At 32.2% G+C, this 16,311-nt stretch overlaps 2 protein-coding genes across 2 annotated transcripts; one reads left to right on the plus strand and one right to left on the minus strand.

Annotated features, from left to right (window-relative positions):
- Positions 1 to 1,149: 1,149 nt before the first annotated feature.
- On the plus strand, positions 1,150 to 6,667 carry LOTGIDRAFT_173559 (hypothetical protein; the record flags this gene model as incomplete). The annotated part of the gene is made up of 11 exons (XM_009051332.1): positions 1,150 to 1,247; positions 1,413 to 1,548; positions 1,799 to 2,019; positions 2,334 to 2,382; positions 3,038 to 3,124; positions 3,194 to 3,465; positions 3,875 to 5,359; positions 5,583 to 5,628; positions 5,750 to 5,891; positions 6,233 to 6,330; positions 6,527 to 6,667. 11 exons carry the CDS (start codon positions 1,150 to 1,152, stop codon positions 6,665 to 6,667), a joined length of 2,775 nt encoding a protein of 924 aa, XP_009049580.1.
- A 1,554-nt stretch (positions 6,668 to 8,221) lies between these two features.
- On the minus strand, positions 8,222 to 14,043 carry LOTGIDRAFT_238727 (hypothetical protein; the record flags this gene model as incomplete). Its single annotated transcript, XM_009051333.1, has 12 exons — positions 8,222 to 8,356; positions 8,702 to 8,725; positions 8,975 to 9,113; positions 9,890 to 10,018; positions 10,472 to 10,568; positions 10,790 to 11,222; positions 11,423 to 11,584; positions 12,002 to 12,551; positions 12,925 to 12,991; positions 13,288 to 13,404; positions 13,693 to 13,782; positions 14,037 to 14,043. 12 exons carry the CDS (start codon positions 14,041 to 14,043, stop codon positions 8,222 to 8,224), a joined length of 1,950 nt encoding a protein of 649 aa, XP_009049581.1.
- Positions 14,044 to 16,311: the final 2,268 nt, after the last annotated feature.

Consider the following 16,311-nt stretch of genomic DNA (forward strand, 5'->3'; position numbering starts at 1 on the left):
ATATTAACACTTATCCTTGCGTACTTTAGATGTTGAAAGTGTTGAAACTTTACAGGAAGATGAAAACCTGTCGGCTCAGGTAACTAAGACACCTGTAGAAATTGGGTGATAAACAAAAAACTAATTTGTTGATTGGTAGCTAGTCAGATATTATGGTGAAGCACTCACGTGGCTACGTACTAAAAATAGAATGATCTAACCAATCAACTCGAGAATCTCAAATCACATCTCAGCAGTCACATGATTATAGACGTAATTTCCGGCATCCCCAAAATATCGTCTGCTAAAAACCGAAACGTAAAGCTAACAAACTGATGGAAGTAAAGATGAAAACATCAATGGAAATATAATTCTTCAGATGAGAGAAGCATAGATTCTATGCAAACAAGTTCATATTCACCATATTTTACCTTTTTATCCCAGGTGTTGCATTTGTATGACTTCTATGTCTAATTCTAGCATTTCTAGCCAATTTGGCCATTCAGAATTCAGAATCAGTCACCAATGGCAGTAAGAGTAACCGGACTACACCAGCCAGCAGAGGCTCCCGAGCAGAGTCAGAGACCTGACAGAACTTCTTTCTTCTTCACGACTTCAGAAATAAAACTGGCATGTTAATGCCTTGACTGACTTTACTGAGCTATAAATAAGCTGTGTAGCCTAGATCAGAATGTGTGCCGCCTTGTCCCTGTGGCTTGTGACTTGTCTGTTCCGGCATATCTCACAGGCTTCTGCTTGGTTTGCAGTGTTTCCACTTTCCACTGCTATTATTAGCCTAATGCAGATATGCCAAGTTCAGGTATTTGATGAGGTCACTTAATGATAGTGAAGGACCTTGGCTTATGTGATACCAAACAAGCAAGTGACTTCATCAAACATTTATTATTTTGTGGAATCACAGGAACCACAGACACAGAAAATTAGAATGGTACAAATTGATTCTATCGATGTCCCAGATACATATAATTTTTTTTAGAAAACCTCTTTACAATCCCTTTAAGCCATTTATGATATACAGATTTTATTGCCAAAGCACATTATGAAGACCATATGAGTAAGGTAATGGGAACAATATCAACTCTTCTATAGAATTACCAGACAACAATTATATATTTTTAGAAGTGAGAAGAAGAATAAGCTTGCATCAAGATGTCTCAGCTGAGTGGTAATCAGATGTTTAGGAAATTAAATGATCTAATGAGAAATGTGGTACCTGGTAAAGATTTAACATCCTCAGATAGTTATTTGTAAGTAAATTTTTCAAGTTCCCTTCGTATTCAGATTCATAAATTTTTTTTCAGAAATATATGTATAATATACGAAGGGAAGATGATTTTCTTACAGGTTCCCTTGTTATTTCCATCTTCAATTTGATCCTCTTTTGTCTAAAAATTTGTACTGATACTTTTTAGACGAGATGGCCATGACTCAGCTTTTGAATCAACACAACAAATGAATTCTCAGATGAATAATTCTCAATATGAATTTTCTCAGATTAATTCTCAGGATCTTTTCACACAACAATATTCCAGTGGTTCTCAATCAGAGGTAAGTAGGGTCATGATTCTGAAACTAATATTCCATTATGCTCTGGAATCTTGATTTATCAAAATATCACCCTAAATGTCCATTGCAAGAAAAACTCTTGGATTTTGTGATTCAAACAAAAAGTGACTGGCTAGCAGTGTCATCAAACAGATGAATGTATTAAGAGGGCTGTCTTAAGGCTCCAACTGAAGTGGCTAAATTACAAATAAAACAAATAAATAATAGCACTTTGTATTTGTAACCATTTCAGGTCTCCATGCCAGCAATGAGCTTACCTAACAGAAGACCATCTATGTATGATAAATGGATGAGTAAAGGACCATCAGGATCTCTATATAAAGGTCCTCAAGGTCCTGCTGACTCTAAACCTAATTCATACCCTTCTAAACCCCACTCAGTTCCCTCTAAACCTGATCTCAACCCTCAACAATTTCAACTTAATAAGAACAAAGCTAAAGAAAGAGATGAGAGGTTGGTTGAAATATTAATCTAAATGAAAGGACAGGTGCGCCATTTTGGAGGGTTGATTTTAGTCTGAATATAATGTAAATAGTCTTCAGAAGTACTAGAAATGTACACAAATTGCAAAATTCGTTCAAATAATATCTCCAACTAGGGATTTCATTCCCTTTTTCTCAAATTTCTATAGTGAGCAATGAACACTATTACTGAAATAAATTTGTGCTTAGTTATTGGATTAGACATTAGATATTGCTAAAAACTGGCTTGTTGCAAAAATTTCATGTGTCAAGGGAAATAACCCTGCTACATTATTTCAATTTCAGAGATTTGCTGCAACAAGTAGCCACAGTTGTTCAAGACTGTACTAAAGAGGTAAATATTAGTATATTTCACAACGGGTCGGACTGTTACAAAATGTATGTAGGGAAAAGTAAAATGACGTTCTCACGTTTAATTTATTTTTAATAATGATATGATTTGTTTGCAATCAGGTCTATGAGCATCTTTGTGTTTTTTTTCCTTTTTTATCAATTGGTTTGTTTTAGATAATTGGTTGTGTTTATCAAAATACGAAAATAATTACTATGATTTCTAAATCAATCATGCTTTTATTTCTGCTGCCAATTTCTTTACAGTTCAAATAGTCTGATTTGATTATTTTTGAATTTTAGATAAAATCTAGTGTGAACACTATGAAAGACAAGATACAACATACTAATGATCTCTCCAGTGATAAGATACAAGATACTATTTCTTCTTGTGAGTATTATTATTTTAATCATAAACTATTAGGGATAAATATTGACATTTAATTAGATTTAATTAATTAAATTTAGAAATTTATTTCTTTATATAAGAATATTAATGAAAATACTTTTTTTGTGTATAACTATTATTTTCCAGTTCTATCTGAACTATGTCAGCAACAAGATAGAATATTAGCAGCTGTTAAAGAAAAGGAAAATAGAATGTTAAGATTAAATCAGTTAGAGAAAGAAATTGCAGCAGTAAGTCTATTATATCATAGGAATCTTTGTCCTTAGAAAAAGTGACATTTTTATCTCTGGCCCTAATAGTGCTGATAACTCATATCCCGATCACATCCGAGGAACAGGTAGGGTCAAATTTGTTAAGAATATCTAGGATAAACTGTTTAAATTGAAATTTGATATTATCATAACAGAAAGATGCTACAATAACACAACTAGAGAAACAACTAGAGGACAGAATAGAAAATAACAATGAAAATATGATTAAAACATTAAAGAAAGAAATAAAAGAACCAACCCTGGCTCTAGATAAGAAAGTTGATCAAGTTATAGAATGGATGAATGAAGACACAGAAACTTCAAATCAACAAATAATGGAATATAAACAACAAACTGAAATTCAGAAAAAATTAAATATAGAATCTCGACAAAAACAACAGAAAAATATCAAAGACACAGAATTTAGGTACATTTTTTTCTGTCTTAAAAGTTCAATTTATTAATATTTAAGCTTATATATTACTAATATGAGAAGTAAATGAATAGATGAACATTTCTATATAAGTGCTGGGCATGATCACAAATACAGAGTACATTCTTATGATGATAATATACTGAAAAAACTTTGACCAACATTCAGATCAATGGTGCTGCCAGAAAAGAAAAATTGGAGAATAGAATTAGGATTACTGCTATTATTATTAACATCTAATTATGGTTCATCCCGTTCCATGAAATCTTACAATTCAATTCAAAGTTTGGAATTCTAGATTAACTGGGAGTTTGCTGACTATTAAGAATGAAGCTTACTTTGAGCTCATTAAAATATGGACAAGTGGATGTCTGCAATATTTCATCTGTTATCTTTATTTCAGAATATTAGAAGAATTGAATGTTATGAAACGGGATTTAAAATACCGTGAAGAAAATTGGCAGAAACAATGTATAGCTCAACTTCATCATGTTCAGGAGGGACAGTTTCGAAATCTGCAGAAACAGTTGGTGAATGTTATGGAGAAAAACAGGAATAAAGGCACTGGAAATGGTAACAGTGCTAATACCAATCTGCAGGCTGAAGTAATTGAAGAAATTTTTAAAAGTCAGTGGCAAAGTGTAGAAATATTCTTAGAAAGTCAATTTAACAGACAAATTGACATTCAAGAGCAACAGTTAGATAGATTACTGGATAAATTTACTGAAACTCAAGAAAAATCTGTTGATTTAGCTCAGAAAGAACCAGATTATCGACTATCATTGCCTTATTTTGAAGAACATTTCAGTAAATATCATTCTGATGTTAAGAAACAAATTGAAGATTTACACCAGAAACATCAATCAGAAATACTTAGAATTGAAGAAGAGCTAAAACAGCAAAGATTGGCCAAAGAAAAAGAAGAAACTCACAAATCAACAAGTTTACAAGTAGTTCCAAGTTTACAGACATTAAATAAATATTTAGCTGGATCTAAACAAACGTCTAGTTCTGCATTTGATAGAGCCAAGACTATTAACCCACCACCAAGACAGTATCCAAAACCAAGTGGTTATACTCTACCTCCAACAAAACATTCCCCATTCTCATCTTACGGTCCCTTGAATTCTCGAACCCTCTTCTCCAAATCTCATCCTTCACCAATAGCTGCTGTTCTTCCTCAGCGAAAGGAAGTAGGTAATTTTTCATTGACTAGAAGTGTTGCTGTACCTTCCAATCCTGAGCCACTTCATGATATACCATCTGAAGATGAAGAATCACAAGCTGAACTTTTTGAAGATTTTGTTGAAACTGAAGAAGAAGAGAAACCTATTGAAGAATTAATAAAACCAGTGGAAAACAAACCTCAAGCTAAGAAAGGAAAGAAACGAAAGAAAAGGAAAGGTACATTCAGTCGAAAAAAGGCCAAAACCACAACAAAGAATTGTGCCACCAGAAAATCTATGATAGAAAGAGAACTTGGAATAACAGAAGTGAGTGAAGAGTGGCAGAAACCAAGAACGTTAAGAAGTTCAACCATAAAGACAAATGAACCTTCTAAAGGTGGTCAAATGACAGAACTGCACATAAGAGATGGTTCAAAACTTCAATCAAATTTAATGGTTAACACTACTGCAGCAGCCATCAGCAGTTCAAGTTCCAATCAGAACAAACCTAACAGTCATCAAACCAAGCACACAATCAATGGACCAAAATCTCTTCCTGAACAGAACCAAGCTATAGTGAGTCAGATCAAACCAATATATAATCAGAATAACTCAGTGTATGATTTTGAAGATGAGTGCCAACCATCATCATTTAGTTTCAGAAATCCCCAACCAATTACATATGACCGAAGGTTACTAAATAACGACAAACCGAAACAATTGTAAGTCAAATTCTAATCACTCCCACTTTGTAACGCTTTGAATATTGTCAAAGTCCCTTTGGGTTTCATTAAATTGTAAAACTTGAATTGTATACATATAAATCCAATTTTGGAATCATGATTATAGGGCCTTAATGAGTTTCAGCATATTTGTTGGTTGACAAGGGTTGTGTCAATTCAGAACTTCATTTCTTTGAATGCTTATCAAATTTGTATGTTCCAGTAATGAGAATAACAGAGAGGCTGTCTATAACTCTCCTACTAGACGGGTAAGTATGATATTCTTTATCCAAATATAATTAATGTATATAGAGGAGTCGTTGGGCCTATTTTTTGTTTGATAAACTTTTATCATTGTAAAAATCTTAAAATGTCTGTTGTATTTTGTAGAGTATATGTACTTATGGAACCAGTAGAGAATCATCACCATCCATGTCTCTAACGGAAGTAGTTATTAAGAGAAAAATTAAATGTGATAACAAGAAAACACCTGATTTACGTAATTTTAATCATGCACAAACTTATAATTATGGTAAACAGTTTGATATTATTTTGAATATTATATTAACTAGTTCTATAGATCTTCAGATAGGGTATTCAGGCCATTAATGTTAACCAATTAAACAATTTGAAACTCTATGATATCAGGTTAAAATATTACCATGTGTTCCTAAAGAGTACTACTATGTTAAATTTTTTATTTGCTCACATCTCTTTTTATTAATTTTATTGTCAGCACCTATTCTTAAAAGATAGGCAAATCGAGTTCTAACCCCTGTTTTATGGAATAAAGAATATGCTATGAATGATTTTCACAATTCTTGGTATATAGGTGTATTTTGACATGATGAGCATTTATTTGGTCTCTTTTAGAACAATGCTCACAGATTAGTAGAAGAGATATTTTAGGCTCCAGTCCTACTTTAGATATATTTTCTAAACCATCTCGAGATCTACAGGATGAAACAGTGGTAGGTACAGAAAGGTTTGGTTTGTAGATAAGATACAATCTATAAGCTTGGAGGAAAGAAATAAGGCTCTGTATGAAGGGTTTCTTTAGCTGTAAGGCCAAATCGCTGCTTTTCTCTGATCAGATGGATTAGTTAGTTAGCAGATGATACTGTAAATATAATAATCTATGATAAAATATATATACATTTATGACAGGAACCAAGTATGTATTCAGCACCAACAAGAAATGTAACTGAGAAGCATGGAACATCAGATTCTAACTATGTTGAGATAACAGAATCTATTCGTAGAAGAACACAGAAAAGATATTTTCAGTCTCAAAATTATGAAGAGTAAGTCAAAATTAAAACATGTACTCATGACCTAGTATCTAATTGTTAATAATTTATGACTGTTATATAAGTATTATAATGTAAAATTAGTTGTTATTGCTGCTCTGATATCTGTGATATATTTAATTTTAATTGTTAATTATTGGGAATATGAAATATATATTTTATTTAACTGTATATAGTTTTAAATGACTGCTCATTGAATAACAGTGGCAATTCCCTGAAGTGACCCATAGTGGAAGTTTTGCTAAGATAGTCTCATTAGCAATTCGGCTCAACATTCTCCAATATTAGCCCACTTCAGCACTGCACCACTGAAAGCAGAAAGCCTTGGTGGTAGAAAGAAAAGTATGAAATAAGAGATTCAAATAATTCTAATGGATTTTTATTAAGCCATCAAAATAGATAAATATTTTCTATTGAGGAGTATACAATAATCACAGTAAGGGATGTTTAAATGATATACATACAACATTGTAGTCAGGAAAAGATTCTAATAATAATAACTGAAGAAACTTATCAAATGTGAGCAACTAAGTTCAAAAGCTACAACAACACCACCAGAGAAAAACAAAATATATAACAGAAAGTCCATTAAACATCATTGATACAGGTTGTAAGAGAACTTACAAATTGACAGTTATTACAATGGGACTAGATCAAATTAAACTGTAGTGGTTTAATTTGGATAACTAGGATATGTGGGACTGAATTTAAATACTTGTTCATGTGACTTATTGCCCCATATACTAATGGTGAAAATTTACTTATTAATTAAAACAGGAAGAGAAAGATTTTTGCACACATAATACCATCGAGAATTCTTCTCATTTGAATGTTGCCAAAATTAATAAACCCATTTTATTAAAACTCTACATCAAATAAGGTATTTTGTCCAATGTTGAAAATATTAATTGAGCTTTAATATAATGCTGTAAAGCAGACTGTTGAAGCTCAATAAATCCCATCTAACAAAATCACAGTTTTTAGCACATGTTTGTATTTGACTAAGAATACAAATTAAGTATCATATTCTGGTACAGTTTACAAAGATTAAGATATTTCACACACCATATATAATATATACAATATAATTCTAGTATTCTACTTTGTACAAATCATAAGAAATCAAGTTATAAGATTAGCATGACCCAGGCAAAAACTTTTTTCTTTTGTGACTTTCCAATGTATTCTCCATCTTACAATCAAAATTGATCCAAGTGTACAAATTGATCCAAGAGTACAATCAAAATTGATCCAAGTGTACAAATTGATCCAAGAGTGCAATCAAAATTGATCCAAGTGTATGAATTAGACTACATTTTGATCACAAGATGATTTAGTGAAACAGGACATGATATCATTTCAACCAAAGACTGGTATAATAAAGTATGTGTAATTGGCACATTTTAGAACACTGATATTTTCATCATTTTCGAAAAAGAAAAAAAACAGTGTTCAGCGAAAATGAATACAGTACAAGTTGGACAAAATAAAATATGTATGACTATAAGATATCTATAAATTAAACTAAGGATAAAACCATGAAGAAAGAAAATTAATTTTTTGTCGCACGTTTAGTGCAGTGTAAGGCTTGGTCTTGTGGGTCCATTTTTTTACGAACTAAAGGTGACCATCTATAAGGCTTTTTAACAGGAATATCTGGTGTATTCTGTACCAATTTCTTCCTTGGCTGAAAAACATAAAAATAATGTAATCTCATACTGTTGGTACCAATAGAAAATCTTTTTGAGATGCAAATGTACTGGGGGTTGAAGCTGCATCTTTGAGGCAAAATAAATTCTGTTATTATTTATGGATGAAATTAGCTAAACGGAATTCTACCAAAGAATGGAGGTTTTATATAAAATTTGCGATGTATGGAAGACCACACAGTCCAATATTAAGACATCGTTATCCGTAATTCATACACCTTCAATTGTTGGTCAGTTTTGACATTTGTTTCACAAAATTGACAGGACTAAGGATTGAGATGTATTAATTTTGGACTGTTTGGTCATATTTAATACATTCTTACCTTCATCACACTAGGAGATTCTCTCTGTAATAAAAACAATAAAAAACAAATAAATTGAAATATATTTAATTTTATCAACATTGCATCTTATCTGAGAATACATATCTTCGAACATTTCATTTCATAAACCAAAAACCAAGTGTGATTCCACTGTTATATCATGAAACAAATGCACCATTGCATCTCATGCATAAATGATGTTAACTACATTGTCAAAGCATTTTTTGAAACTTTATTGAAAATCTTAATTCTTTAAAAGTTGAAAGAACTAACCACTAAACCTTTGACTGGAAGTTTTTTAATTGTATCTGTTTCAAAAACTGGTGAATCATTAGTATCACTAATGGAAGCACCGAGCCAGGATGTTACACTAGAATTAATACTACTATTACTACTACGGCAAGATAGAGGGCTGGAAATATAGGTTAGTAAAGCAGATTAGCAGTCTGAAACTAAAGCTAGGCCTTGTTCCTTAAAAATTCATACGATCAAATTTGTTTTTTCTCGATGTAAAATAATCGTAAGAAAAGTAATTATATCCTTATGATATATTGAAGAAGGAGTAATATAAGCATTAGGCCTGAGAGACAAGCAATCAATCTAGTAGAGATAGTACAAGCTCAATAATGATATTCAACTTCAAATCTATGGTTTCTCAAGTTATTGTAGATTTATCATATGGAAATATATTTGAAATAAGAGCGCAGAGATCAGAATATAATTATAAAAGATCTCTGAAACAATTGATTATAAAAGCTACCAAAAGATAGGATTCAGAGGAGTATGAATAAATCCAATGTTCCGTTTTGTGTGCATCATCAGTTGAATATCATCATTGTTGTAGGGATCAAGCATGAGTATATTTGAGTATATTTGAGTATAACATGCTCAATACTTTATTTCTGATACTTACTACAAATGACATGGATCTTCTATTTAATAAAAACATAACATTTTTAAAAATCAATGTGAAAGAGATTATCTTTTCTTGATTGATACCTTTTCTAAACTTCTAACATTTGTAGATTGAAAAGCACATACTTTTCCTTGCAATTTTCAGTATCTACATACTAAACTTTGAGTAGTCATATAAGAATATGAACAGTTGCTCAAAATTAGAATAGAGCAATAACAATTTAAGTTGATTTTTGTACCATTGGTATTAAAAAGAAAACATTGTCTATCTACCTGGGAGGTACAGAGCTAGTTGAACTAGGCCGAGATTTAGATGGTGTTGGAAGTAAAGAGTGACGTTTACGAGTTGATGTTGGAGTGCTTTCAGTCACAGAACCAGAAGATCCTGTTGAACCAAGAGAGCTAAAATAAAAATACAACACATACAATTATATAAGCTTATCATAAATGTTTTTCATTTCAGTTTCAAGTACACTGTATCCGCCACAATGTCAAGCTATTACAACCTTAAGGAAACAAATACAGCCAATCAGAGGACAAGACTTAAAGTTTGTAAACACTAAGCCATAATGTTCTTCTTCAGTCTTTCTTTCAAGGGCTGTCATTGGTTGTATTTGCTGGAGTACATTCCTATCAAATAGCTGAATTTTGTAATACAAGTAAACTATTACAGTCAGGGTATAAGCAGAAGGAGGTAATAGCTTGACAATGGGATGAGATTTATAATACATGACATAATTCATTTATTATTGCCAACAGAGACAAACTGGATTGAAAAATCCAAAATTATATCTCAACCTTCGAATCTTTTGGTTTCATCCATACGGCACTTACCCAGAATAATATGAATCTTACCTTGATTTACCCATACTGCCCATGGTTGATGACAAGCGTTTTGGTTTGACAGCTTTATCTTGTTTTACAGGTGTGATCACTGGAGCTGAATCAGACTCTACAAAAATGATACAGACTTAAAAGAATAACAATGCCTAGTTGTCAATTTTTGGCATGTGGCAATTCCCTCTCAAAAAGGAAATAAGGTTGAAAATATTCTGCTTAATCAATTCACAGATAAATTAGTTAGATTAAAAGATAACTTAGTGGAAAAAATTCAAAATTCCACTAAGCTCAAAATAAATCTGAGCTCTAAAGGATTTGAAATGTTAAACCTACTTGGTTTGCGTTCTTGAAAAGATCTATTTTGAAATCCACTTGGTTTGGAAGCAGCCATAGCTTTCATTGGTCCATTTAAGGATCTACGGGTATCACTTTGGGTAACTTTCTGTAGAGCTGGTTTTATCAATCCACCTAGTTTAGTCAATGGTCCTTTATTTGTCTTAGAAGCTGAGGCTACTCTAGACATGATTATTGGTTGTCCTATGTTAGAACTAGCAGACATAAAAGAAGAATTGGAGATACTGGAAGATTGTGATGAAACTGAATCCAGACTTGAATTAGAGGTAGTTCTAGTATGGTTGGATTTCATTGGTCCCTTTTGCCTTGAAATATTTTTGACTGTTAATTTGCTGTTAGTGCCCTTTTTCAGATTGGTCAAGCTGGGTTTTATCATTGGAGCTTGTAGTTTCTTTCCTGTGGTCAATGGAGCCTGAAGAAAGAAAGTATAAATCTTACTGTACGTAAAAAAAATGTGGTCAAAGTTGTGTGAAAAGAGAAGTCATCATAATGCCTATGTTTTGAACCAATCCTAACAAAAGGTAACTTCTCTGAGGGAAGATCTCAATGATATAATGTGAAAAATATATCAAACTCTTGTTGGAGTATATAAACGATTATAGAATATTATACCTTCAGTTTATTAAGACCAGTTCTTGAAGCAGGTAGTTTGGTTACAGAAGCCTCACTAGTATCACTGAGTATACTACATTCTGACGCCTCACTGTCACCAGACTTATATCTCTGTCTTACTGACTCTCCTGTTATATCTAATAAATTATCACTACTCATAGCCTAAAATATCAAACAAACAAGTTCTTAATCACCAATGATAACAATCTCAGAAATGACTGTTTTTTTCTCGAAGTCTAATTTTTTGTTAAAGAACTTTAAGTAGTATTTCAAAGTTGATATTCCAATTCATAAGAAAACAAATGTCAAAATACTCTTCTGTTAGCATTGTGATCAGCCAGACAAGTTTGTTCATTTCGTCAGATATTTTTGTACATGATACAGGCATAACTTTGAATTGTATTAAATGCAGGTGCTTTACTGTTATACAATCATCTAATGACTGTAGGAAACTTATCTATAGGTCTGTTTCTCCCAATTTGCATGCAGCCATGACTTGTTTACTAATTACATTATCCAGATATAATTGGATAGTTAATATCAAAGTACTGCGATACAAAAAACACTCTTAATGCTCACCTTGGGTAGATTTGACGCACTCCGAGATTTGGGTAATTTAGAATAAGCTGGTTTTAACCCTGGCTTCTGAATACCACTGATTTTTCTTAATTTACTTTCAGGTTTGACATCTTTAGTAATATTTACATTTGATTCTTTCAACGGCTCCTTTGTTGAATTTTTCAAAGACTTCACGTCCATGTCTTTTGTAAATGTTCCAGTTCGTACATGATTATTTTCAATTGGGTTTGGATTAATATTTTCACTGTCATTTTCCCTGGTAAAAGTTCTATTATGTTTAGGACTTTTGGCAAATAACTTTGTGTTCAGAATTCGTTTTTGAGGTGAAACACCATCATCTGAACTGGAACCAGATTTGAAATTCATGTTAGAAAATAAACAAGCTACTCCATGAGCTTCTTTAATCATTTCAGCAAGTTGTTGAGGGTTTAGTGGACTCATTGGTTTCACTGGTGTTTGTGCTGCTACCACTGCTGCAACACATTTCTCAGTGAATCCCATCGGACCAAAGAATATCTCTTCATCTTCATCATAATTTTCTGGCTTTTTACTAAAAATATACCATACAATAACGAAATATTTTCACTGTTAAAATAGTGCTCAATACATCAATTGTAGAGCCTGAAACGCATTTAAAGGTGAGCAATCTTCAGAAAATATACCATACATCAATAAAACGCACAAAGGACATATTGCCATGGCAACAGCATTAATCTGTTTATTTTCAACTGTGTCAAGGAGAGCCAGTGTTTTTCCCTGATGTCCTTGACATTTTGTCACGTCGATACATCTATGAAAAGGTAACAGGATATTGAATCTTAATTCTTACAGTTACTGGGCTGATTCCCTACCAATACATGTAACACAGGTTTAGCTAGCAGACTTTATCATGAATAATAAAATTTGAAATCAAAGTTACTTACTTTTCACTAGGAGAAAGAACAACATCAAAATCAAAAGTTTCTTTATCTAACCAGGTATCTTCCACCACTGAAATCAACAAAAATTTAATTACATGTACTTCAAATGTGGAAAAAATTTTGAGATAACATCCGTGCACTGCAAGCGACAGAATTTTAGATAATGAATTTACAGTACTGTTGCTAACTTCCAATCTTGTCTAGGTACCTTAGTGCAAATAGAGCAAGTCTCTCACCTGAATATGTCTAAAACATGAGTGCAGATCAATAACCAATCAAGACTGAAAAAAAAGAGGAATCTTTGGCAGCAGCCAAACATAACAAAGGCTTCTTAACAGAATATGTCATGAATTTTTCAATTCTCACCTGGAAGATTATCAGGATCAAATAAGGGAACCAGGCTATTGTTATTATTACTATTAGATTTATCTGATAGATCAGGAATTAGAACCTCTTCTCCATTAAATAATAATTCACTATCATCTACAATATAGACATAATATACATATTCAATAGCCAGCCTGGAGGCTTTCTGGATACTGAAACTAGACATTAAGTGAAAAAGATTTGAGCTGACTTCCTCATTTGCCATAAGGGGGTTTATTCAAGTCATTTGGTACATTCTTGCACTTTCCACTAGTCATAGAGAAAAAGATGATTAACTGTCCTGGGACCAAAATCCTTGAGACAGGAGCTGTCTGTGTTATCTTACAAATCCTGATCATTATGTAATATGAAGGCCTGTACTTATCATCCAGTCGAATATTTTACCTGGTATTGAAGGATGACTGTCTTTCTCTGGAGAAGTTTGATCTTCAACTACAGGTTCTGATAGATCTAATAAACATGCAGTCGGACACTCTGAAATATGAAAACAACTTTTTTTTTACTTTCGGGTACTATATGTTTCTAAGAAGTAACTTTTTATGAAAAAATAAAATCTTCTTAAATTTTGTGGTTGGTTACTTAACAATAGCATTAGCAAATCAGCAGAAGAGATCTAATATAAAGGTAATTATTGTGATTGACATTCTATTGTATATTATAGGTTAACATTTGAAAATATGTCATTTCTAGTCAATAATAACATTTTTTAAAAATTTAAGTATAAACACCTGTCATTTTGGTCTTGTTTTTATACTTTATTATGAAATACTTCAATTTCAAGTATGCTGTTAAGCCAAGTAGGTTAAATCAACACATCCAAAATATTGTCACAGCTTCACCTGGAACTACTGGAAGACAAAATAATGACGGTGACATTAGCTTGAATATCTGTAACCAATCCTGCTGGTATGACAGATGCAAATTTAATTGATTTCAGCGCACAATAAGTTCGCAATTTTACCATAGACATCGATCATGCCTATGACCTAAAAGGATGATGATGTTGACAGTTCACTTTCAGTGACATATTTGTTGACAAGGCAGAGTCAAAGTGATGTTATCAATATTCAGATTTATTCATTCCATGTTTATATCATCATTCATATACATTATATACGAAATTATATGAAATGATTGATAAATTAAAGATAATTCTACTCCAGCTCCATCCAGTTGAACAGTTCCATAAAAAACATCTAGACTACGTGGTCTATTCGATGATACTGGCAATTGGATTTCTTACAGACTGTGCATTTTAAAACAAATAAATAAGATATGTACTGATAGAGGCAAAACAACACACCACAATCTTTTCACCAGAATTTAAAAAAAAATTGAAGCCGTGGTGACTGATTTCTTGATTCGTATTTCGCTCTTGAGTTTAAACGTCACGTGATCAAATACAAACAGTTTATTGGGCAATTTTATTAATATCACTAAAAAGTCTTTACCATTTACGACAACGATTACCCGTAGGTTACATTTCAGTTTAAAATAATGAAATCTTGACTTTAAAAAAAAAATTATATTTTCGGATACGTTTAAAAAAATTATAAATGAAACGTCAATCCACATTTCCTTTGGGATAAGTTTAGACTTTATGTCGATTGTTGCAAATGTAAACAAGGAAAATGGCAATCTTTGTTCCAGAACCGACATCCTTTGAGCAATTTCTTCATATTGGCCTCTTTATAGGGGCAATTTTTCAAATTGTGTGCATCATGGCGGTAGTTTTCATACCAGGGAGTAAGACTGAAAAGGTAGTTTAGAAAATTACTTGTATATTTTGATCCTATTGAGAGGAATATTTCACATGATGATGACTATGGTGGGCGTGGTCATCTATTCACTGTTGGTGGCAAGTCAAACTGGTTGGCCATACATACAGAACGTTGTCTGTTTTTTCACTGACATTTATGATTACATGATTCAATACTCTAGTTACCTCCCCAAAATGAACCATGCAAGATTGTACCATAATGTGAGATAATTTAAGATGATATTTTGGAACAAATCAAACTTATATCTTTGAATTTTGTAGGAAGAAGAAGAACAACAACTGAATCAAACTCCAGCTCATACAAAACATGGTGGAGATCAGACAAGGCGAGGAAAGAGAGAAAAGAAAAAATACAGATAGATTTTTTAACATCCTGTTCTTTATTCTGTCTAGACATTCCAGGTACTGGTACTTACAGTTCATATTGCCAAGTAATTCTGCTGATTTTGAGCAACTTTTACACTGTTTTTTGGAGCCATCACACCATTTTTGATAGTTGAAATAGCTTAGAATGGTCATTCAGGGCTACAAGAGTTTGTAAAATTATAAATGAATTTGTTAACAGAAAGCTCATAGCATTAGTGATCCCATAGATCAGTTAAATATAAATGCATTAAACTTCAAGGGTCTGTGTTATTTACAAAGTTTGAGATACAGACCTAATATATGTTTTTTTTTTTTATAACTTTGGTATGGGAGCACCTGTGATTGAAAGCGGGACCTGGAAACCGCAAGGTGATTTGAGATGGACTGTCCTATAATATTTATCCTTCTCATTGTTTTTCAGATCCAATAGTGCCATCACAATTCACAGGACACTGAGAAATTGTGTGATTCAACTACAACAACCAATGTTCCTGCCATTTTGAAAAATTCACATTATTATACACTACTGTATATATTTCATTTCTGTTCATACACAGTGTTCTCATTTCATCTCATATATTTTACTAAGTAGTAACTACTTATTGTTATATAGTTTGAATAAACAGAAGCCTTTTCACTGTGTCATAACCAACAGACTATTCATAAGAACTTTGGAATATATTTAAATTAAATATAAAGTTCTAGCTTCTAGACTTATGCCTGTGGGTTTTATTGGAATCTTATTCTCAAATTATGATGACAAAGGATCTATTTTTATTGTCTATCTATCCTTCTTCTTGATCTCATTTCCTTGGTAAAATACTAAAATTCATGAGAAATTTGGTAATTTATAGTCA

The sequence above is a fragment of the Lottia gigantea genome, assembly GCF_000327385.1.
Source record: "Lottia gigantea unplaced genomic scaffold LOTGIsca_164, whole genome shotgun sequence".
Lineage (NCBI taxonomy): Eukaryota > Metazoa > Mollusca > Gastropoda > Lottiidae > Lottia > Lottia gigantea.